Source organism: Pieris rapae, chromosome 24 (assembly GCF_905147795.1).
Source record: "Pieris rapae chromosome 24, ilPieRapa1.1, whole genome shotgun sequence".
Lineage (NCBI taxonomy): Eukaryota > Metazoa > Arthropoda > Insecta > Lepidoptera > Pieridae > Pieris > Pieris rapae.
The window spans coordinates 2,790,085-2,815,099 of record NC_059532.1 but is presented as its reverse complement, the minus strand read 5'-3'; the positions used below and the strand labels follow the sequence as shown (position 1 = coordinate 2,815,099).

At 32.2% G+C, this 25,015-nt stretch overlaps 5 protein-coding genes across 14 annotated transcripts in view; 3 read left to right on the top strand and 2 right to left on the bottom strand.

Annotated features, from left to right (window-relative positions):
- Positions 1-3,692, top strand: part of LOC110996651 (LIM domain-binding protein 2) — a 42,185-nt gene extending 38,493 nt beyond the window's left edge. For all 10 annotated transcript variants that reach the window (XM_022264434.2, XM_022264433.2, XM_022264435.2 and 7 more), the window contains 2 exons: positions 1,640-1,758; positions 3,451-3,692. In XM_022264434.2, coding sequence (XP_022120126.1) covers positions 1,640-1,758; positions 3,451-3,615 — 284 coding nt within the window. In that variant the 3' untranslated portion in view covers positions 3,616-3,692. The remainder of the gene's footprint in view (positions 1-1,639; positions 1,759-3,450) is intronic.
- A 983-nt stretch (positions 3,693-4,675) lies between these two features.
- On the top strand, positions 4,676-5,956 carry LOC110996649 (translocon-associated protein subunit delta). The gene is made up of 3 exons (XM_022264429.2): positions 4,676-5,024; positions 5,395-5,551; positions 5,817-5,956. The coding sequence occupies exons 1-3, from the start codon at positions 4,776-4,778 to the stop codon at positions 5,915-5,917; spliced, it is 507 nt and encodes a 168-aa protein (XP_022120121.2). The 5' UTR covers positions 4,676-4,775; the 3' UTR covers positions 5,918-5,956.
- Positions 5,957-6,441: 485 nt separating this feature from the next.
- On the bottom strand, positions 6,442-8,260 carry LOC110996656 (methyltransferase-like protein 17, mitochondrial). Its single transcript, XM_022264452.2, has 2 exons — positions 7,975-8,260; positions 6,442-7,734 (listed from the first exon to the last, which is right to left on the bottom strand). Exon 2 carries the CDS (start codon positions 7,566-7,568, stop codon positions 6,459-6,461), a length of 1,110 nt encoding a protein of 369 aa, XP_022120144.2. The 5' UTR covers positions 7,569-7,734; positions 7,975-8,260; the 3' UTR covers positions 6,442-6,458.
- Positions 8,261-8,616: 356 nt separating this feature from the next.
- LOC123690351 (cytochrome c oxidase assembly factor 4 homolog, mitochondrial) lies at positions 8,617-9,612 on the bottom strand. The gene is made up of 2 exons (XM_045633723.1): positions 9,397-9,612; positions 8,617-8,959 (listed from the first exon to the last, which is right to left on the bottom strand). The coding sequence occupies exons 1-2, from the start codon at positions 9,493-9,495 to the stop codon at positions 8,849-8,851; spliced, it is 210 nt and encodes a 69-aa protein (XP_045489679.1). The 5' UTR covers positions 9,496-9,612; the 3' UTR covers positions 8,617-8,848.
- Positions 9,613-12,376: 2,764 nt separating this feature from the next.
- LOC110996658 lies at positions 12,377-20,536 on the top strand. Its single transcript, XM_022264453.2, has 8 exons — positions 12,377-12,508; positions 14,195-14,385; positions 15,254-15,396; positions 16,001-16,143; positions 16,608-16,726; positions 17,430-17,564; positions 18,685-18,849; positions 19,519-20,536. Exons 1-8 carry the CDS (start codon positions 12,454-12,456, stop codon positions 19,756-19,758), a joined length of 1,191 nt encoding a protein of 396 aa, XP_022120145.2. The 5' UTR covers positions 12,377-12,453; the 3' UTR covers positions 19,759-20,536.
- The last annotated feature ends 4,479 nt before the right edge of the window (positions 20,537-25,015 follow it).

Genomic DNA, 25,015 nt, shown 5'->3' with positions numbered 1-25,015 from the left:
TCTCATGTTTGCTTACCACATTCCGTACGTCAATAATGTATTCTCACAAGTGTCGTTTCTGAATGAACATAAAAAATAGTGCGTACGTACAAAGTACATGTCAGAAGTGAAACTTCTTTGTAAATTTATTATTAGTAAGGCAAAAGCCCCAATAGATGATCATGTACCAATATATGTATTTGTATATCTATATTCACATTGTATACGTGCTGATGATAATATAAATAAAAAATCTGCATTTCCTCCACAAAACGTTATGCGACAGAATTTGCTATATGTAATTACTAAACGAATACATCAATAGCGTGTATGTTTTCTCGATCTCCCTTTCTCACTCTCTCTCAATCGCTCTCCCTTTTCATCGACAAACGTTGCACATTTTCGTGACGTTTCAGTAAAAAAACCCTTATGCGCCTAAAGAAGTTTCACTTCGAACAGTCATAACAATCATATGTCCTAGTGATTGCAGTCACATAGATAAATATTTTAATATTAATTATTGACCATATAAATAATTCATAGAAAATGTTGAGTAGCATGCTTTAACTCAACGGATAAAAAAAATATTGTGTGTACTTATGTACACGCGTTAGAAGTTATATTTCTTTGGCGTATGAAAAATAATTATTATATTATTCTTATAATGTTAAAAGTTAATATTTAAATTTGATGTTCGATTTTACTTTTTATCACATTTTTTTTAATTAATCTTAATATTACATTTTTAACGTTAATAATTTAATAATATTTAGTATGAATTATATTAAATAATAATTTCGTCATTTATATTAATAAATAATACATAGGGATAGTTAATCTCAATTGTATTGAAGCACTTAGGAAGGTTGATGACACATGATCACAAATATGTTCTAACATTAATTTGTATTGATTTAAATATTCAATTTAAATCACTTCTGATTATAATTCAGACGCACATATAAAATTCGCACTTGTATAATGAAAACACCTATGTATTTTAAATGTAGAAACTCAAAGCATGTGGATTAATATTATAAATAAATACACAGTGAACAGACATACACATGAACATGCGCAACTAACTTCATTCTGTTAATTTTGTGTCACGGTGCGCGCGCATCGTAAAATTTCACTCTCATCAATTTTTCATAACGCGCCTAAAGAAGTATAACTTCAAAAATGATTTCCTCTAGCAGAAATTAACTATTTTAATAACTCTCATAAATGGGAAATTCGTTAAATAATAATTAATGGGAAAGGGGGCAATAGATAAATTGATTTTAAGATTAATTAATTTTATTTATTTATTTATTAAGTCTACAACATCATACATATTACTAAATCTACTGATAATTTTATAAAATCTTCTATCTAATATGCACGACAATATATGTAAAACATAAGTTTTGCAAAAAATACGAAATTAAAAACATAAACAAGATAAGACAAACACACAATATAATAAAATTACCAAGAATTTTGGTACTTAAAGCAGAGAAAAAAAATCATCAGCAAAACAGTGAATTAGGTTCGAGAATGTCAATAATGCTTTTTCTAAAACCGATCAACCCATTACTGAATATATCCAGCTCGATCCAGTTAAAACTGGATAAACTCCTAGGTTTTGACGTATATGTAAATTAAATACTTATTGCAGAGTCTCAACGTCCGGCGAGCAAGCGTCGTAAGCGCAAAGGAAGCGCCGGGGCAAACGCGGCACCCCCCGCCCCCGCTAAGAAACGATCACCCGGACCCAACTTCAGTCTTGCCTCACAGGTAATAATTTCATTTATTTATTCCCTTTTTTTTTCTTTTTTTTAAATTGTAGAAGTTGGTATGGTGGAAACATAAATTGGACACAGTTTTTCTGTCCACCAGGACGTCGAAAATATTTATTTAATTATAATTAACTTAATAAAGTGACATAATGTACAACAAAACACCTTTACCCTCAAAAATTGCACAAACAACGCACTAAAACAATCGAAACACCGCCGCTTCATACATAGCCGATGCAAGAAACCTTTTCTTGACGAGAATTCTCAATCGGCTACAGGATGTTCTAATATTTAAATATGAATTAAATGACGAAGTCTGATTTTTGTTATGCGTAATTTATAATTGTTTGCTTTATGTAATAATTTTTTAATTTAAATTTAATATTGTTTCTAGTTATATTAGTAAATAGTGTAGCTGGTAACGAGTTTATTAAATTTGGAATAATATAGTCTAATGTTTTTTTCCCATATAAATTATTGTATTTGGGTAATAGAAATGCATTTTTTTTCGAGGCACAAAGATTATTTGGCTGTTAAATTAAATAAGTTTTTAATATTATATATCTTTAAACGAGCAATTCTTATATATATATATATAATTGGAATCTCGATATCGGCTCCAACGATTTTCATGAAATTTAGTATACGGGGGGTTTTGGGGGCGATAAATCGATCTAGCTAGGAATAAATGATAGAAAATAACAAAAAGGTGGTGTTTGAGTAGTCCCAATTTAAACTGAAAAATGTATCTTCCTGACATCTATCGGCGAATAATAATACTATTTTTTAAAATTGTTTTAACGAGACAACAACACTAAAGCTATTCCAGCATTGGATATATTCTATATTGTTCATATTCATCATTTTTTTAGTATGTAATTCGTACTTAAATATAATTTCCAAAAAACACAATTTAAAAAAAATAAAAATACCGAGCAAAGCTCGGTCATCCAGGTACTGTTATTTTATGTGTTAATGTCTCAGTACTTGGGGAAAAATTACAGCCTAGCCTGTTATTAGTAATAAAAAAATTATTAGTAATAAAAGGCCAACATAAACTTGCTATGCCCAGAGACTGTTTGGTTATTCGGAATGAAATTTTTTTAGGTTTTTCTGTGAATTTTTCACTATATGAACCTCATGGCACAGTTTGTGTTTTTTATATTTTTGTGTGCCATACATATCATTAAAAAAATAAGTACTGAATATTGGGCTGGACACCCCTTATCGCTTAGGGGTTTAGACCTACTGAATATGCATAATAAATTTTATAAGAATCGGAAGAGCCTTTTATATATTTAGATATGTCAAAATCTTTTTCTGGGTCAATGCTTTAAAAATTTCTGGCTAAAAAGGCACTGACATGTACTTTTTTGTGTATGTACACTTATATATTATATTATATATGCAAACCTTAGATCAAAAAGCCTGTCAGGCACTGATAGCGAATCATCTTTTGTTTATGATAATAAACAAAAGCAAGCTATTTGAAATAGCGGACTCTGTCGGCGGAATGTATTTTTTTTATTCCAAAAAAATATATATGGCCTATGTTACTGGGATGATGGAGCATTTGAAAGATATTTAGAAATCTGTCCAGATTTAACTACACTAAAAGCAGAAATCCAAAACAAATTTGAAAAAAAATGCTTAATATATGTATAAGGTAATAAATTATTATTATTTTCAGGATGTGATGGTCGTCGGCGAGCCGTCACTAATGGGAGGTGAATTCGGCGACGAAGACGAACGACTGATTACGAGACTCGAGAACACGCAATACGAGGGCGATGGCGTCGAATGGAGCAACCCTCCCCCCGCGTCCCCCGCCAAGACGCCCCCTGGCAACCACTGACGTCACTGGCCCTAGTGGCCCTAGCTGAATCGCCCGGCGCTGTCGATATAAATAAATAATATAGGCCTTTACGGATATTCATGTGTTTTATTTATGAAGAGATACAATTACAAAAATGTACTGGAAGATTATGACGTCACTAGCCTTAGTGGCCCTCAAAGCCCAGTGCACTCGTTCTAAGTAAATAATATAGGCCTTTACGGATATTCATGCGTTTTATTTATAAAGAAATTTATAACATTATTTAAAAGTACCTCCCTCAACTTATGTCAGTCAGACCTGGCATTTGCCCGATTGAATTTCATCAAATTTAGTTTTAAACCACCAATGCTCAACTTGTCTATGAAAAAATAAGTATGTAATTTAGGGTTTCACATACATACATTTTTGAACGTAACTTCAAACCTATCAGAAGGTTTGTAATAAAATAGACAAATACAACTAGATATCAGCTAGCGATATATATAAAAAATTATATAGTTCCTGTCTATTCAATGAATAAAAATAATTTATTTTTCGTACATCAATACAATGGTAACATAAATGATACTGATGAAATTCAAATACCCCGCCAAATGCAAGACGTCGCGATCATTGTAAAAAATATTTTTTTTGTAATAAGTTATATAAAAATTGAATTCAAAAAAATTTATGAAATTATATTTTTCTAAAAAATAATTACAATTACAAATTATTACTATTACAAATAATTATATTATGTTGACATTTGTAAAATATAGAAAGTTGAACGCATCAGATTTACTATTTGTGTCAAGAGAAGTGACAACCCACACGTCATCGGTGATATTATGCGCTACGCTCCGTTTCATGCCTATAAGATATTTTAACATTCCTAATATTTTCTATATTTCTTTAAATAATAAAAAATTTAGTATCCAAACCGCTTCACTAAATTTATTTAAATTTCTCTACAAAATCTGAATAAAAATAGTAGTTCAAAAAGTTTTATGTTGTATTTATTAACATGAGTGACTATCACTTTTTTTTATAATTTTTCACTACGTGGAGTGTGATCTAATCTGAAAATTGGAACGCGATTGCATTTCGCCTTTCAAATATCATTTTCGAATACGATTACGACGTGGACTGATTAATTTTATATATATTTTTAATAAAAAGTAATTTTAAAAGACTGCAAAATGGTCACAAAATATTTGTTCACAATACTCGCCATCGCTGCCAGCACTGCTTTCGCTCAAAGTTGCCAAAACCCACAAGTAGAAGCTGCATCTTTCACAAGTTTAGATGCGACGGTAGTGACACAAATCGCTTATATTACAGAATTTACATTAAAATGTGATAATCCTTTGCCTGCAAATTACGCTTTATATGCTGAGGTCGATGGGAAATCGTTGACTGCGGCGCGTATTGGTGAAAATAAGTACCAGGTAAGAACGTTTCACACTCGATATGAAGCAAGTAAATTTGAAAATTAGCTTAATAACTTCATATTACTTAAACGACATTATGTATTCCTTAAAATTAATTACGTATTTTTATGAGTCTTGGTTATTTAAATTCTATAAGTTGTAAAACACATTGAAACAAAAGTATGGGGTGCTCTATACATTACTTTTGATTTTCAAGCCATAATTCTTTTATACCTCTCTATTTCCCTATTAGTATTATTAAGATTTACCATGTCAGTGGATTAAGAGGTCCAGTAATATTAACTTTTGTAATCACTAGTAGAAATTAATTGCAAATCTCTTTTAACTAAGATATGGGAACCAAATATTGTACTATATACATTTTTAGGTATCCTGGACTGAAGAGCCTTCTAAGGCACGCTCTGGTGTCCATGAAGTCCGCATCTTAGACGAGGAAGGTTTTGCTTCTCTACGTCGTGCTCGTCGCAGTGACCCAGCAGCTTCAGTTGCACCATTGTTGGCTATACAACTTAACCACCCAGGAAGTGAGTATAAATATATTTTTTGGCATTAAAGTATCTGTAAATGTATATTTTTAAAGGTAACTGAAATAGTTGGTTTTTAATAATAATACATACTGGAACTTTAACAACATAACTGATAAGTTAAAAATATATTTATATTATTTCTGTTCTTTAAATACAAAACACATGCTTTTTTCTATAGGCTCCAAGTCCATATACCAATTGAGTACATGTATAAAGTAAGGAATTCAATATGCTTTTATGTAATACAATTTTCAATTTTCAGGCTACTCTGGACCCTGGGTTAACTCTGAAGTACTCGCAACGGCTCTTTCTGTTATTGTTGCATACACAGCTCTCCGTAACAAGGGAAACATTCTAGCTTAGATTACAGTTATAATTATTGAATAAATTTTTTATTTATAATTTGTTTACTTAATTCCTATTGGTCTCACCCAGTTTTTGAAATTCAGTTTAGCAAAAATTTGATTATAGATTAATTTCAAAATTTTACAGCTACTCTAGTTATATTATTGTAGACATTGTTTTAAAAAAGTTTATAATATTGTAGTTGAAAATAAAATTACAGTACACCAAGTTGTCAAACAAATTTACAACTTATTAGCCAATGATAAACACAATAATATAAAATTTCGTGTAATCTAAATCTGATACTTTTTATCTAAGGTCCTATTCTATGACTTAGTAAAATAGTCATACATATATGTTGTCTTTTTGACTTTAATGTCAAACATTGACCTTAGCTTTGTAAATTTTGTATTTGTTAAATTGATCACCAAACTGTGCTTCCAAGATCACCAAATTTAAATATGTATTTTACATTAGACATAATACAGTACAATCAATTATGAATATAAATAAAAATTCAATTCAAGTTAAATAAAACAATGTTAGAAATTGATTTTATTTATTTTACAGGCAACTCATCTCCCCAAATACTACATCTTGCACAGCGATATGTTTCCTGATCATATTTCTTTTTAGAAAATATAATTTCTTTCAGTTCCCCTTCAGAAGTACACATTCTGCATATAACATGCCTAGATCTCACTAAAGGTGCTCGAACAATTCTAGGCCACTGAGGATCGTCTTCAGGTCTTTCACCTTTTCTTAAAATGACGTAAGTAAATAAATCTGCTTGAACTTCTGCCTTGCATCTAAATGGTAATGTTTCATACTTCATGATAAAATTGCATGGAGTTTTTTGTTCTAGGAATCGTGGACATGCAGTATCATTAGGACAAGGTGCAAATACATACCCTTTCTGATTTTTATTTTGAATACCTAATACAAACTCTCTGGCTTCATTGACAATTTGGAAACCAGCATTTGTCCCTTGTTCAACAATTATCAGGAAATCTTCAGTTTTGTTCCACAATTTCTGAATTGTTTCTAGTCTCGATTTCATGCTTGGTAGTTCAAAAAACGAAAATGCAGAGAGAACTATGTTGTATTTAACATCTGTAGAGGCAGGAAGAAATTGTCTCTGAAAATATGCTCTATATGGAAGTTCTACATTTTCTTTGCCATTACATAGTATTAGTCTTGCTAAATCATTCATTTCCTGTGATGTATCAACTGTAAAATATTCAAAAATATCATTTTTCCAGTAGGTGTTAACAGCCCATGTCCCAGTTCCAACACCAGAACCAAAGTCAAAGAAATTTCTAGGTTTATAATCAGGTAGTTTTCGTTTAATTTCATCCAAAATACGTACTAATATAGCATACTCAGGCGCAGCTCTTGACATTAAATATTGTAGGCAAGTGGCTTTATCATAAGCTATATTACCCCAGGCATAAACATTTTTCTTTAGTATATTAAACACAGCATTCTGTATCTCTTTTTCGTGACCAAGTTTCTCTTCTTCCGTAATGTCTGTCGTTATTTTTGCATAAAATTTTTTCGATACATTCTGGTGTATTTTTGCAGCTTTTTCGCTGATTTCATGTTCTTCTGGGGGCAATAAACGGGAATTCAAAAGGTTACTTAACTTTTTACATTCTTCGAGGTACATTTTTGCGTTATTTTCGTCTAATACGGTATTTATAGACTTCTGAATTGTAGAAGGTATGGAAGCTTTTGTTTTGCTAGTTCTGCCGGGGTGATGTCGTGGTCTGAATTGTTTAGAATCAAAGCCATCTCGAAGTTTTGGATCTATCTCCGCCTTAGTTGCAAAATTACTGTAAATAGACGATACATAATTTATTCTTAACTTTCTAAACATATTTGTTGTTAAGTGTTTACATAAACATAACCTAAAAACAATCGAGATTTGACACTAGGCAATAGGCATTAAACTAATACCAGATGGAAGATAACAGATTATTAGAGTGCTAGGGTGCACAGCGTTAGGGTTGCTATCTCTCGTTTAAGAATTATATTTTGCCTAGAGAAGCACTGGCCGATTACAGATTAGTTACCATCAGTATTCAGTACGGCTTTCATCGAGGTCGCTCAGCAGGTGATATTTCAATTTGATCAAACGCAGGGCGGCTCGAATCTTCGACGTCCTTGCTCTCTCTGATCGGCTTGATACTTTGCTTTGTGTAGAGTACTAATACGACTTAGGGGCCTTAAGAAAAGAACATAACTCTCTGTCGTACTTCGATAAAATCAGTCAATACTCTTTAATTTATCTTCTAATGTAAGTAATACAAAAGACGAATATACGAACTATAGACGTTGGTAACACTGATCAAATATGACACTAGACATTTTTTTATAAATAAATTGTAACTTAAATTCTTTGATAGTCATGGATATCCATATTTTATTTTGTAACTGTTTTCTATTATATCAGCGCACTATGATTACGCCAACAGTATTGTTGGTGTAGGTTGATTGGTTGTAACTTTATAAATATTTAATTAACAGAACGCATTTTCTATAACAAGTTATAACATAACTTCCAAGCATCAGAAAGAAAACTTTAACATTCTTATTAAATTATTATAAAATATATTTTTACGTTCCATTCAGAAAAATTATCTAGAAACTTGCAATCATACAATAATGAAATAATTTATTTTAATATTCTAAAAAAATAGCTTATATGTCAACTTGCTATATTGACTGTATGACATCACCACAATTTTTATTTTTATTAATTAAAATAAAATAAAATTAGTAAACCTTTGGCAGTAAAACACATTTGTATGAAACTATTTTTTTAACTAAGTTGTGTGAAATTGTTAAATTATTAAACATGTGCATTGTTAATCAGAACATTTAACAATTTTGAAACATATAAATATTATAACTAGATACACCTATTGTTAGTATAGATAAAAAATATTATCTGCCAGCTTTAGCCATTTCTTCTTGCTTATGTCTTGTAATGCAATCTTTAAAATCATTTACTTCGGTTTGGCATTGCCTCCAATCTTTTGTTGTATTAATGCATTCCTAAAAAAACATATTTGTCTAAATTTATTTCTAAAACAATAAGGATTGAATTGTTGGAAATCCAAACTACAATACCACCAAGGTGGTAAACATGGTTATATAAAGCCATGATGTTATAAATATGTACTTGTCTAGTTCAGGCTTTCTATAATCTCTAAACAAATTTCCAAGAAGTACCTACATATGGAAATTCGTTTTGAGCCCTGGGCATATTTGAGGCTTATTGTTTTAAATTAATTCTACAAAAGATTTTAATAAAAATCTCTTTTTCTTTGGAATAAAAAAATATAACGGTTTGGAAAATATAAAAGATATAATTTAAATTTTTTTTAAAGTAATTACTGACTGGGTGACACCATACTTAAGAAAGATGAGGTAGTGAAAATATATATCATTTCCAACATTAAAAAGGAATAAAAGGTTATTTTTCTGATTACCTGAACTTTATAATGTAAGTCTAGACAACCAGCCTTTTTTAACATAGTTTCGACTGGGTCATCATCATTATCTAATTTTACACGAGGTTTCACCGTCATAATGCCCTGTCTATTAAAATTCAGTCATAAAAAGGCTGTATTTAATGAATGTAAACAAATAAATTATTGGATAATGGATTCAGCCGGAAAGAGTCACAACTTTCACAGACTACTAAGAGTAGGGATGGCGATCTGAGATCGATTAATCGAAGAATCGATTTTTCGAGCAGAAAATATCGATTTTTTAAATCGATATGAAGTACTGTGTCGATTCACTGAATCGATATATCACCCTTGAAAATCGACATTCGATTTTTTCTGTTTTGGTATAAACCATACAATTATTTGCATTTAGTTGAATGTGCCTGAATTATAAGAGTGCTGCCGGATAAAGAGTTAACTACTCATAAACTCGCGAGATGGCTGTATGTTTAGTATCCTTTACTCGCCTCTCTTTAATAAAAAAGTTACGTTTGTAGTCTTTGACTTTATGTATTTATAACCTGACGATTGATATTGCATTATTCATTTGTTGTTGTCGTTTAATGAATACTGTTATTAGCGTAATATAAGTATTTTCATGATTGATTTTCATTAGATTTTCATGTAGTGTTTGTTGCGAAATAATAACTAATTGAGAGTAGGTAAGTAAATAAGTAAAGCGCTTCTTATTTTTTACTTTGACGCTATTATTTTCAGTTTGTTCTGTTAGTTGTGATTATCATTTAAATTTACTTTTACACAGGAATAATCAGCATTGAAATAACTAATAAGTAATATGTGGAATTCTTATTGATGGAAGTGTTCATACTTCATTCACGATTACTTTATGTCCAATTATCTATTTAACGTCAAAGCATCAAATTATTCATCTTGTTTACAGAAAAAATAGTAAAGCTCCCATTATCATTTTAAAAATAAACTATCGCTTTTACTCTAATTTTATTATTTTAACTCTTACCTTATTTTTTACTTTTTTGCAATCAATAAAAACATTCAGTATATAAATACTTATTTTTTTTTTATAGTTGATCTTATAGTTTGATACGGTAATAAAAATAATTGTTATTTTTGAATTCCCTGATTTTATTGATAAGATATCGTTAATTGCAATATTAATCTTGTTTTTAGTAAAATTGATACAAATTTACATTGTAAACGCAAACTTGAAAAAAAGATCGATTTTTTAAGAATCGATTTTGTAGGCCTCGATTTTTTCGTGAATCGATTCATTAGACTACGATTCGAATCGATTTAAAAATCGATCTTTTTCGTAAAGAATCGCCATCCCTAACTAAGAGTAAGACATCGCTTAGCGCATTTATCAAAATAGTTGAAAGATGATATTGACATTAACATTACTGACCACAGATATTTGTGGGGTACTAAACAACTTTAAAGTAAGATTTATATTCGTGATTTTGCGGTAAATTTGAAGCTCACATTTGAAAAAACGTATTGGATATAATAATTTAGTATGTCCACCCAGTTTCGTTTCTTCGACCATTAAAAAAGCAGTTGCAAAATAAAGCACCTTGTGAGGTAGGTTAGAGCAATCCATGTTGTGGCTACATTTGTATATAAAAACCTAAATTTAAAAACGATAACTGGTTTTCACAATAAAGAAGATAATGGAAGATAATGTAATTCTTATCGGTATTATTTGGAACACAGATTTACGCAATATTTACGCAGATACAGAAATGTTGATCTGATACAAATATTTATATAACTTGTCAGAATTTTTATGTGGCCAGATTTTTTGTAAAATAAATATAAACGACTTCTGCCGTTCTAGCCGAGCAAATTTTTCGACTCTATGGGTAAATTTTTTACACAGAACTTGATTGGGTTGTTAGGTTTTTAGCCGGACTCAATTATCACGACCTATACCTCTCGTATGTCAAAAATCTATTACTTTTCGACATTGGTGAGTGAAATATTTCTTTTTTCATATAGGTTATCCAATGTATTGTTATCGAGGTCGTAGCAAACCAATAAGACTGATTTCTTTCTTATGAATAAGGGGATTAATTCTAAGGATAATTAACGAACAATGACCAAGCAATTGTCCTCAAATAAGGATAAATATTTACCTAATGTGTTTAGCAATTTTTATCGCTGTACATTCATACAGTCACGTACAAAACCTTAACTTTGATAATTTTCTGGGTTAGTAAAGTTTTTAAAGCATACTTTTGACTGTGTCATTGATTTGTTTGTTATGCAGTTTCCTTGGGTTAATCTTGTCAAGAATGCAGAAACTTGCAACACTGTAGTCATGTGTTAAATTCTGGCTTTGCAGCAATAGATGTTTATTTCACGACAAAAAAAGACTACACTGCGTACTATGAGGCAGTAAAACGTTGCACTTGTCGCAGATTGAAAACAATTGAGATCAGAGCTTGACAGCCGATCCAAATTTATGGCGACGGACAGAATGCAATCTCTGCGCTCTTTATACTTATATTTGATAATGAATATAATCAATCAAATAAAGTAAATAAAACCGTACAAATAATATTTAAAATATACATTTCTTTGTTTGAAACATATCAAATAGCTTTAATTTCAAACAATTTATTCTTGTATCAACGATATAACGTTAACAGCTAATTTAGTCACCTACAATTACATATTTCAAAAACTGGTGTAAGTTAAAATCTTAAGATATTGGCACAGTTGAACTGTCATTTTCATACAAATGTCTATCCATATACACAGATCCGACCTACCATGGATAGCTTGTATCGACAGATGGCTATTTTCGTCGATTGGTTATTGGCACACTTATCAATATTTGGAATAACATGTTTATTTCAGATGGTCAAATATGGATTGAGATAGTTTATTGGGTTTGGGCGCAAATTAGCTTGTATGTGCCATAATATGTTGTATGACTCACAATCAAGTTTGTTAACAACTGTATATATGACGTAGTCAATGACGCGGTGGACTGTTTAACTGCACATTCTGAGTTGTTAGTAGTTTAACTGGAGCGATAGTACGCGCTGCACGATGAAGTATTTTATCATTTTATATACGATATTACGATTGAATCAAGTATTTGGAAGTAAGTTTATATTATCATAATATATATTATAGAATTTTTATTGATATTTATTTATTTAGTACATATTTATTTTCTGTGCTTCTGATGTAAAGCATGTTTTGAGTCTTTTTGGCATTTTTTCTGTATTCAGTTTTGACATGGTCGACTACGATCACACCTAGCCTTTTATTATATATAAAAATATTTTAATAAATATAATAAAAAAATACGCATTGTCTATGCGTATTTGTTAGTGTGTGATTCGTTTATTCATTAAAAAGACGAAATACATATCATATTGTCTATATAATGCAAAATACGCTCGTAAAAACATTTATATAATTATATTTATCTAGTTGTATTCTGCGGTTCCAAATCCGTTAATTCGGTTTTATAATGATTTCGGTAGATTAACGCCTAAACCTCTCAGGCTATCTCTAGAAGGTCAATCCCTTTTTGACCTCCTGAGATAGCCAATTTAATACATATTTGTATCAAAAATGGATTGATAAAAGCGTGCAAATAACCAATCGACGGATTGTAATAGCCATATGCCGATAGAAGCTATCCATGGTAGGTCGGATCTGTGTATGGGGATAGACGGTTTTATTTACGTTATTTTTTTTATATTGCTTATCAAATATGAGTGTAAAGAGCGAAGAGATTGCATTCTATCCGTCGCCAAAGATGGATTGTCTTTGTAGTGTGTGGTTATTGGCATTACAAGATATATAAAAGGTTCTAACCTGAAGGTTCTACTGGGTTCTATGTGGTTACCACAAAAAAAAATTAAGAAAAAAAAAAACATATGTGCAATTCACACATGGTAGAAGTGAAACCTTCAAAAACAATTTTTTTATTATTAATCATATATAAATTATTCATTTTCCCATTATCTAAATGTGTGTGTTCTTTTATAACAGTATATTTTAATGATAAATTTTAATTTATAAGTTTAATATAAATTTTTAATTTGGCAAAAACTAAAACATCGAAAGTTTGAAATTCGATCAAATGAAAAAGCGGCAGTAAAGAGAGGCTGTTTAATGCCTGCTATCTCATTTTCTCCCACGGTAAATCTTATGAATTAATGTTTCTGTTTCTTTTTACTGTCGCTTTTTCAATTGCATCCGGTTTGTAATTACGATTCTTAAGAAGTTTATCTATCTATCTCATTTTCTCCCACGTCAAATCTTATGAATATATGTTTCTGTCTCTTTTTACTGTCGCTTTTCCGTTGCATTCAGTTTGAAATCACAACGATTCTAAAGAAGTTTCACTTCAAAAATTACTACTCTATATTATTTTGAACCGTGTATGACCATGGCTCATACATATTAATAAGATGCCATGTATTACACATTCTTATGTATTATGCAAATGAACAATTGTAAATAACTTACAATACAGTATATTCCATTTCTCTACAAAAAAATAGTAATGTATAATTTCAATACATTAAGCCAAAAAATATAATTGTAGTTAGTTGTAATATACCTATAATAAAATCTTTTGATATATAAAACTAGCTGACCCGGCAAACGTTGTTTTGCCATATATGTTTTTTCTATCTTGCAACCTTATTGCGGATCTGAAATTTTTATGCTAGCGATTTTTTTCTATTTATACATTGTTCTTCAAGTAGAGAGACTGTGTGGGTGTCACCTCTCAAGACTTTCTTGTTAATTCAAATATTTTTGTTTTCAGCTTGTAATCTATCACTGAAAGAGGACTTTAGTAGTCCATCGCCAGTTTATTTACACAATGGCGAGTTCCTTGCCCCAAACTCCGCGTCCGGCGATATTCTTTTACGAAGATCGGAAATCTTACAAGTCGCTTGCCCTGGACATAAGCGTTATGTCTTGTTGGGAGACGAACCAACGCATCTTGACGTATTGGTAAGAATAATTAATATAATACCAGAATTGTTTCTATAATGATAATAAATCGTTTCCAGGGACTGCACAATCAGTCATATAAATAGGCATGCAAATGTCATATTAGGATAATTGTTTAAATTAAACACTTTTTACCGGATTGAAGCTATGTTATAAAACTTATAATTACTTAACAAAAAATTAAAAAAAAAATCCGACGTTTCGCGTGCTTTAACAGCGTGCATGGTCACGGTGACAGAAGACAAAAGGTGAATGTCAAAAAAGTATCACAGCTGTAGAAAAAGTTGTATTATCACGAGCCTCAAGATTGCTGTAATTTACCTCATTATTTTATCTACATTTTTCGAATTTAAAATTGTGATCTTAAGGAAAACAAGGAAGCCTTCGCAAATGATTAATTTATAAATTCATTATTTATTTTTCAATCGACCTTGAAACATCAAGGAAATTAAGCATTTTTTAAATCAAATTATTGTTTTCTGGAGGGCGCTGCCAAAACCGTATTTATCTTAAACAGTCAACATATTTTGTAGTTTTTTTCTTCTCCACGCGCTAATAAAAGATAGCACTTGAAATCCTGCGTAGACGAAGTTGCAGGCACCAGCTAGTCTTCTACAGAACTGTATCACTTTGTTCTATCGCCAATAGTTTTCCTGGAAAACGCGATTTATGATTTTTATTGATATTTTTACACCATGGGTACACAGAATTCTTACTTTTTTGAAAATGTTATAGAAATATCTTATGTTCATCAAGGAAAATGAAGGAGAAATATTTTTTTTAAATCAGGCCTGTGGTATTGGAGCCAATGAAAAAATAATACAAAATGTTATTATTATTGTTTCACTTAAAGCGGTTTTTTTTTCAGACACTCAAATGCGTCACGGGCAAAACGTTTCGTAGTGACAACGGGTGGGTTGGCGAATTAAAGGAGGTTACGTGTAACGGACCTCCTTGGTACTCGGCGCAGGAAACGAGACAATATTGTTATGGAAGGAACAAAATGTACAGGTACTGACATTTCACTGTTCGTCCTTTTCCAACAATCACGCCTACGGTGCGATGAAATGAGACAGACGTTATTTTATAGCAGCGTCGTCAAGTAATCGTTTAAATCAGGATTATTTATAAATAAAAGTGCTCACGTGGGCTTGTAAATCCGAATATAGCCCAGAGAAGGAAACGATAAAGATGCTTTTGAAAACAAAGATGTAACAGTTGTATTGTAACAACTTAAAACTAAGTTTAGTATCTTAAACGAACTATGATTAAAATGTGATACATACTTAGAGTTATTATTGGTAACAAACTGGTTTTATTATTATCATCAACGACCAGTGACTTTCCGAGTGGTTTGCTTCTTTGGCGTTGCATAGAAATGTGGGTTCTATCTGCATGATGGCTTAGTTACCATGGACAGTGTTCGGAGGAGTTGGACTTGCAGCTGAGTTTTAACATCGGACTTCTGGAGAATACAAAATATTATCTCCAAAGCTCTGTTTTTTAGGGCAGTTTCTCACTACCACTGAAATATTTCCGAACTGCTTCTGTATTTCAGGATTGATCAAGTTTCTGTTTTGTTGTTTGTTTAATTGTTGAACATCTTGTGTTTCAGTACTGGCTACAATATATCAGGAAATTTCCATAAATTGTACGATATATGCTTCGACAAAAGTCTCTATACGACGCTGTACTCCAAACATGAGTTGACGCCGGCCAGTTTCTTTAAACAAATTAGTTCCCGCCCTTCGTTTATAGGTAAGACAGTGTTAACTTTGAACATGTACTTTATCGTTATAGACACTCTCATGTACTTATAGAAAAACTTCGTGGTCACCTATTTGGAGTAGATGAATTAACATTACAGAATTGGCAGAATACGAAATTCCACTCGTATTATCTCGGCGTCCACCGTTCCACAACTGCGCGTTTTTCTAGGCAGTTTTTGCCGCCCACCACCACTTTGTGGAACCAGGTTCCCACTGCAGTATTTCCGAATCAATTCGACTTAGGGTCCTTCAAGAAAAGAGCGTACCAATTCTTAAAAGGCCGGCAACGCACTCGCGAGCCATCTGGCATTTGGAGTGTCCATGGGCGGCGGTATCACTTAACATCAGGTGAGCCTCCTGCCCGTTTGCCCCTCTTCTATAAAACAAACAGATACAGATCTGAGGCCCAGACCTAAAAGGAACTACTGTTTTTAACATGAAAAGACATTTCAGAGGGTGATTTATTCGGTAAAGTGAGAATGTCTCAGTTGTACAAGATTGATCATCAAAAGAAGCGTTTGCAAGAGATACTTGGTCATGGTATGGACGAGAAGTACATAACGAAAATACAGGTATTTATGCATAAATTAAGAAATAAATTATCCTCGCTGTGTCGTCTTCAATTTTCGTATGGAAGTAGCCTGCATACTTCCAGTTTTAACATACGGTTGTTTTGAAGTTTATTTTATTTCTGTGTTTTTCATTACTTTCTTAAGCCCTTCTTATATATATATATATAAATATTTCCATGCTTTCCCAATTCTTGTATCTATAATACTATTTGCGTAATTGATATAAATTTAATAACATTATAGTAAAACATAGACATGATTTGTTTTTTTTTAAAAGAGTACCGAGAGTTTTTTCGCCGGCTTTTTCTCTCGGCCAACACCCTCTGTCTTCTTTGCCGATGAGTAGGGATGCCAACAGGCTCGAATTTAATGACCTGGTATAAGTGATACCATCATGATCCTATGTTCCAAAATAAACGTATTTTATTTTATGTTTTATATATTATTTAGATATCATATATAAATAATATCTACAATAAAACATTTATATAATATTCCTAATAATTTAATAAAGTATGATATGTGTTGTAATTGACCAATTCATAAGACTAATAATGTAACATTCCCTTAGAGACCGATTTGCTTACACATTTTTGTACCATATTCTGACAATTCATTATTATTACACTGTCAAAAAGCCTTATGTATAATTCAAAAATCCAGTAAACACTTTCTAAAAAAAAATATTTTTTATCTTGTATAGTTCTTAAATCGTGGTCACCTATCGCCCAAAGCGGACTTTACATTGAGCGCGGAACAACGCGCTTCCTTCCACTATGCCAACACTGCGCCGCAATGGATGCGAGGTAACGCCGGCGATTGGGCGGCCGTTGAAGATGTAAGTCTTGTGTAATAATACAAAGTGTGCGTACTAGTGTACACACGTTAAAACTTTTTTATGACTAATAATTTTCGCGAGCCCTCTAGCATCGAGTGTCCATGGGCGGCGGTATCACTTAAGTTAAGTTATGGATAGATAGATTTAGGAATATAAGTTTAATTTTTTAATGTTTTTATCTAGAATAATTGGTGTGGGAGTTATTTCGAATTCTATCGTATTAGTAATTACTGTTAAGATAGAAAAATGTAGTGAAAATAAATAAAGAAATAAACATCATTCAGGCGAGCCTCTTGCCCGTTTGCCCCCTGTTCTATAAAAAAAATGACCTTACTTTTCGAAAAATTATCTACTATATGCAGCTTTACAGAAATTTGTTAAATAAAGCTAAATTAGATAAACTTTAATATTTTTTTATCATAGACATGAATACAAATAATACAATTATTTCATTTTACCTTATTACTAGATACTAAGATTATTAAAGAATTCCATTAATTGTAAAGAATTATTTCTATCATTGTTATCGTTATTTTATAGTTTTGTTATTAATGTCTTCGAATCAAACAATTATCAACATGGCGCGTAACCGAAAAATGTGACGGTAAATTTTTTCCAATGCCGATAAAGAAGTTTCACTTCAATAAAACGTTTTTTTTAAACTGTCGCTGACTGATGAAGCAGTTGAGGCAGAAAAGGAAATTCGCCCCGCAGCACCTCGACGTCTGTCATCCACTACTGCGTTTTTTTAAAGCAGTACCACTATATGGAACCAGCTGACCACTGAAGTATGTTCAAACCAATATGGATCTTCAAAACCTTACCACTTCCCAAAAGGATGGAGCCTTCTGGTAGTATAAGTATCAATGGCCTATCTGATGAACCTTCTGTCTGTTTTTCCTCTGTACTCTAAAAAATGTGGGTGAGGCAGGGGCGATTGGACATGTAGTGGTCGCTGGTGGTGATGATGATGCTCCATTATGATCCCATTATCCATTGTCAAGAGGTATTAAGGTTCGCAAGATTGAATTAGTGATTTGGATAGTTACTCTAAATTATCATCAAAATCGGTTCAGTAATTTTAGAGGTAGCCTGTTCTAGTTGACACTTTTATTTACAGGCAGTAAGACGCCGTGTTCACGATTTGAACACAACGGTAACATTATACACGGGCGCTTACGGCGTTATGACTTTGGCGGATTCGGCCAATAAGCATCGAGAGATTTATTTGTCAACTGATAAAAATAATAATGGTATTGTGCCTGTGCCGTTATATTTTTTCAAGGTATGTATTAAAATATAAAGAAAGAAAAAAAAAGTTTTTAGGCTCAGAAGCTTTTTTTTTGTATCTGCTTCGTTAGCATCCTTTTTTCAATATAAAAATTATATCTTTACTTATAAGTACTGTATTTACTAACGGGTATACCCGTTAGTAAACACAGCACGCATATATAACTATTAAAACAAATGTAACATTAAAAAATATCTAATTAACATTGTGAAAAATTTTGACTTGTGGAACATAAGATAAAAAAAATAATTAAAAGCCAAGGCGGTTTTATTCGTCTATAGCGACCATAGAGAAGCATAAACACGTTGATAATTTGGATGACAAAAAGACGATTGCGCGGTGTACCAGCGTCACATTGATGCAACAATATAACTTATATAAGATTATGTTTATTACTAACTAGCTGGCCCTCGCAAACTTCGTTTCGCCTTAAAAATTTTTTTTTTTTAATTTCAACATATGGATCATTTTGCTATGCTACCCATAGCCTGTCGGGTTTTCGCGGTAAAAAAGGATTATAACTATTTTCCCTCCAATTTTTCTCACTGTTCAAAATTACAAAAATCGAACTGAACTGGTGTTTGAGTTTATATTAGCGCATGGCAACAAATTTTGTTTATTATTAGAAAAATACATTGATTAAGTTTTTTTTGTTATTTTCAGTTAGTCTACGATCCCAAGAAGCAGACAGCTGTTGTTTTCGTATTAATTAATTCCACATACTACACAGAAGCGAGGATTGACGAATTATCATTTTGTCAAGATGTCTGCTATGAGAACTCGAAATATAAATGGCTAAAATGGCGGAACGACGGCACGCACAGCTTTTGTTGTGAATATCACGAATTTGTTGAAAATATCAATGTCTTACCTCAATTAAAAGTTAAAGGACTGTTTTATTAAAATTAACTATTTATTTATGTATTGTCTGCGTCGCTTCAATGTCAACACAGTTGCCGCCTTTTGAGACGTTTGGCCAGTGATGCCAACTTAGGAGGGAAAACATTCTGTAGGAGAATTTTATTTTTATTCTGTTAATTAAATTTAAACTCCTAAAGCTAGAAAAAACCGAATAGTTTATAATAGATGTGCATCAAAAATAAATTCGATTATAAAAGGAGTGTTTTTGATATTTTAGTTATAGCCACGTTTGAAAATTATTTATATATCGTTTGTTGGTTGGATTTATGACCAAATTGTATAAAACCAAATCATTAAAAAAAATTACTCTTGTATAAATTACTCCTTAAATAAATGTACCCAATAACCCCCCAGGATCTCATGGTTCCCTCTAAGTTTGGTCATGTTGGCAACACTACGTATGCCGTGCTTTATGACAGACAATAATTAACAATTAACATTCATTATTAATTCTATGTATTTTGTTTTCTTCAATAAACGAATGTACCTACTTCAAAATAATAGTCTTATGTATCAACCTTTACATTATTTATCGTTTAATACATTTGATAAGAACTATAGAAATAAGAAATATTGTCATTTAATACTTTTTAATGCATTTGTCGTCGGATCTTGTAAAGGTATTTTTGGATATACCGCCCTAGGATTATCTTGTTGTAATTCGTTTTTATATAATGTACACTGAAGCAATTATGACGAAATGTATATAAATGTTATAAACCCAAGTTCTTTATCGCAATATAGATAAGCTATTATATTGCACATAAAATATTTGATAATAAAACAAAACAGTTAATATTAAGACTGCTTTATTACGGGGTAATTTTTTTTTGGGTGCCAATGAGCTACTACACAATTTACCTAGCAACGTTTGTGAATGCAGTTTTTGCACGCACCACCATTTTGGAACCAGCTGCCCACTAAAGTATTTTAGAACCGATTGACTTAAGGCCCTTCAAGAAAAGAGCCTACCAATTCTTGAAAGGCTGGCTACGTACTTGCGAGCTACCACTTAACATCAGGTGAGCCTACCCAGTTGTCCCTTGCTCTAAAAAAATGATGATGTAAATCAATTTCTTAATAAAGTTATAGTTTGTTAAAACAATTACAATATATTAACTAACCTTAAAATTTAATAATTAAAAAATATTATTAAAAGGAGTCCCTTTAGGCAAGGTTCCGAAGATACTAGCAGCGTTCCCCCTTTGAATAGCTAGACTAATTCTTTGTCCGAGGTAGCTGCCAGCTCTTCGGTCTCCTGTGATGTCGACTAACATTTTTGGTATTTCCCTGAAAAGCCTTATTGCGCTTATAAGCTTGGTCCTCTTCGCTTCTCGACATCGAATAGGACAAAATCATATTCGGAGCCTAGACCCCTGTATTTGCAGGCTTTAGCTTTTTCAGCCGCATCACAAGCCGCACCAGCTCTGCTATTGTTTCCATGAAGATGGGAAAGGGCCAGTGTGTGTGTCATACGGACCAACGGCCAAAGGCCTAGCACGCGCAGAACCTGTTCTTCAGCTCAAAAGATTGTGATAAGTCAATTTTCAGTTTATGTCGTCCCAGCTCCTTTGAGAATTTGGAGTAACTGGAAAATTTTGATCTGGGCCTGCAAATAAGAGTTTCTAGTTTCTTCCAAGCCAGCAATCTCAAACTTTGAAGGCTATACCCTTAAAATTATACTTACGAGATCTGCTGAACTATAAATCAATTAAACTGGTCAGATTAGATTTTGAGAAGTGAATTACTACCGATAATATTAATCTATATTAAATATTGATAAAACATTGATAAGGTTTTGAACATTGTATGCCATTGTGTTCAAAATGGCGGACGTGAGAAATTTGGTTTTGTTTTTAATGTAAGTCAAATTATGTATTCTCAATAAAATCTCATAAAATCACGAGTTTGGAAATTCCGTGTTTAGTTTTATTGTAAATGGTTAGGTTAGGTTAGTCTTGTTGCCTGGGAACGTTTCGGAAACTCGTTAAACGTTTCACTTTTCTAACGGTCCTATAGCGACTTGATTGAACATCTTTAATTAACTGTCTAGAGATTCAATTAACCCTCTGATTTTACAAGTTTACTGCGACATACAGATCATAAATTTTAAATTAAAAGGATGCGAACCATCAATGGTTCGTATAATTTTGTCCGCCACCTGAATACAACCAATACAGCCACAGCACACCAAAACAGTTACTCGAATCTATCAATTTAGATCTCATATATTATATATCATATATTCATGTATATATATCATGACCCGCATAACCCGCAAATGTCAACAAGAAAACTCATTAAAATACTTTGTTCATTTGCTTGCACCCGAACCCATAATCTCAGATAGAAAACAATCTGAGATTGTGGATTGTCAGACCGTGACAGTCGATCTATCTTCTATCTGCATCCCAATAACCATACCCTATCAATACAACCCAATTTTGGCGACGGATAGAATGCAATGCTCTTCACTCTTTACAATCCCTAGTTCCTTCGTTTTAATATATTTTGACTGTAATTGAATTGTATACTGTGTTATTTATATATAAGGTATAAACAAGGTAAGCGATAATATAAACTTAACACAAAACTAAACTCTTACTTTGATTTCAGAATATCATTACACAATGCGGCTAGTAATGTTCCCAGTTCCTATTATGAGTGGGCCGAACCCGACATGCGTACTATATGTAAGTACTTTTACACCCGAACCCAATAATTAATCCATAATTTCAGATTGAAAACAAACTGATATCAGACGGTGACAGTCAATCGATCTCCTATCTGCATCCCAATAACCAAATCCACCGAAGCCTATCCATTTTTGGCGACGGATAGAATGCAATCTCTTTGCTCTTTACACTCATAATCAACTAAATAATACCGTACAAATAATATTAAAATATACATGTCTATGTTTAAAACATATCAAGTAGCTTTTTAATTATTTAAAAAATTGGTGTAAATTAAAATCATAATGTAGGATATTGGCACAGTTAAACTGTCATTTTACAAAGGTCTATCCACATACACCGATCCGACATACCATGGATAGCATAGCATGTATTTACAGAAGGCTATTACAATTCGTCGATTGGTTATTGGCACATTTTTATCAATATTTGTATTAAGATTTCTATCTCAGATGGTCAAAAGTGGATTGATATAGGTTATTTGGTTAGCGTTAATGATATTTGTGGAATGTTTCCTAAGGCCGTAAGATTGATCCCAGCTGTGCACCAATACTTGCGCATTTGATACTTGCGCGTACAGTAAAGGAAAACATGAGGAAACCGATATGACTTAGACCCATATCGCGTGTCTGGGTACAGAAAGTTCACCTACTTGCCTATTAATAAAAACAAATGACAACAAAGCACATACAGAAATTGTATGACACAATATAAAAAGCTCTTGATTTGAGAAGAATGTGTTCTGTTCCAACCTAAACGGGAACGAATCACAATCTAGCGTAAAGACCTCATCGGCTGATGGTGGGATTTCGTGTGGTAACAACTTTCACCAGTATAATACTCGAAACAGAACAAATCTAAACGTAAAACAAACCAGGCTCAAGAAGAAACCACTCCTTTTATCGATATTGTTGTTGTTTTTACAACCGGGCCGAATTATCACTCATATTTTTTTTATAGAACAGGGGCCATGGACACTCTCAATGCCAGAGGGCTCGCGAGTGAGTTGCCGGTTGTTTGTTGTTGTTGTTCGTTTGTTTTTTGTTGTTTTTCATATTCAAAACTCTCGTTAAACATAAATTAAACAAAGCTTTTTATAAACACTGGCAGGCTGGGAGCCTATCACAGCACTGCTACAGTTAATTTCACAAGCGTTTTTCAAGGCAGTTTTTGCCGTGCACCACCAATTCTTAAAAGGCCGGCAACGCACTCGCGAGCCTTCTGGCATTGAACGTGTTCATGGGCGGTGGCATCACTTAACATTTTAACTCCTGTCTGCCCGTTTGCCCCCAGTTCTATAAAAAAAAACACCACAATTAAACACTTATACATTGGTATAATGGTTCCAAAGCAGTTAATATAGCTCTTGATTCCTTTCAGCATCACAGTCAAGCAATCCAAGACGTCAATTAAGTTTACAGCGTGTTGATGCCTTACGAAGAGTTATGGAAGAGTATGGCGTCCAGGCGTATATTATACCAACTGCAGATGCTCATAATGTGGGTATTAAAAATAAAATAAAACAACTGTTAATATCTTAACTGTGCCATGTATATTATGTGTCGTTGTCATGTTTTGTTTTGTTTGTATCATATAGTATATAAGTGAAACCTATTGTACATGTGGATACATCTAATGTGTTTATTTTATGTTTTATTTTTAACTTTATTTTTATTGTCAAGCTGTATCCGTTTTGTTTCCAAATAAATAAAAAAAACATATGTGCAATTCACACATGGTAGAAGTGAAACCTTCAAAAACATTTTTTTTATTATTAATCATATATAAATTAATCATTTTCCATTATCTAAATGTGTGTGTTCTTTTAAAACAGTATATTTTAATGATAAATTTTAATTTATAAGTTTAATATAAATTTTTAATTTGGGAAAAACTAAAACATCGAAAGTTTGAAATTCGATCAAATGAAAAAGCGGCAGTAAAGAGAGGCTGTATAATGCCTGCTATCTCATTTTCTCCCACGTTAAATCATATGATGAATTGATGTTTCTGTCTCTCTTTACCGCTGCATCCGGTTTGAAATCACGACGATTCGAAAGAAGTTTATCTATCTCATTTTCTCCCACGTTAAATCATATGAATTAATGTTTCTGTCTCTTTTTACTGTCGCTTTTTCGTTGCATCCGGTTTGAAATCACAACGATTCTAAAGAAGTTTCACTTCAATAAATATTTTTGAGTTCGGTACATATGTTACGTTTATAGAAAACAATTAATATAATAGATAAAAATTATGATCGCCTCACAACAAGCGATCTCTTCCAGGCAACTTTAGTAAGGAAGAAAAACAAAAAATAGTGCGCGTCCTTGACGCGGTAGAAGTGAACTTCGTAAAGTGGAAATTATAATAGGAAGCTCTTACTGTCTCTTTATTTTATCTTAAATCGGTACAGAAATATTAAAATAATTCGTACTAACACATGTATATTTCTTATTTCTAAAGTTTCAAATGTATTACTTCTGAAATAACCTTTGCAGTCGCAATACATAGCCGAATCAGATGCGAGGCGCGAATGGATTTCC

Coding starts and splice junctions, on each gene's coding strand:
- LOC123690351 (XM_045633723.1), bottom strand. CDS start 9,495: ATGACGGTGAAACCTCGTGTAAAATTAGATAATGATGATGACCCAGTC. Junction 8,960..9,396: donor ACTTACATTATAAAGTTCAG/GTAATCAGAAAA, acceptor ATGTTTTTTTAG/GAATGCATTAATACAACAAA.
- LOC110996658 (XM_022264453.2), top strand. CDS start 12,454: ATGAAGTATTTTATCATTTTATATACGATATTACGATTGAATCAAGTA. Junction 16,144..16,607: donor TTCCCGCCCTTCGTTTATAG/GTAAGACAGTGT, acceptor AAGACATTTCAG/AGGGTGATTTATTCGGTAAA. Junction 18,850..19,518: donor TGCCGTTATATTTTTTCAAG/GTATGTATTAAA, acceptor TGTTATTTTCAG/TTAGTCTACGATCCCAAGAA.
- LOC110996649 (XM_022264429.2), top strand. CDS start 4,776: ATGGTCACAAAATATTTGTTCACAATACTCGCCATCGCTGCCAGCACT. Junction 5,025..5,394: donor TTGGTGAAAATAAGTACCAG/GTAAGAACGTTT, acceptor ATACATTTTTAG/GTATCCTGGACTGAAGAGCC. Junction 5,552..5,816: donor ACAACTTAACCACCCAGGAA/GTGAGTATAAAT, acceptor TTCAATTTTCAG/GCTACTCTGGACCCTGGGTT.
- LOC110996656 (XM_022264452.2), bottom strand. CDS start 7,568: ATGTACCTCGAAGAATGTAAAAAGTTAAGTAACCTTTTGAATTCCCGT.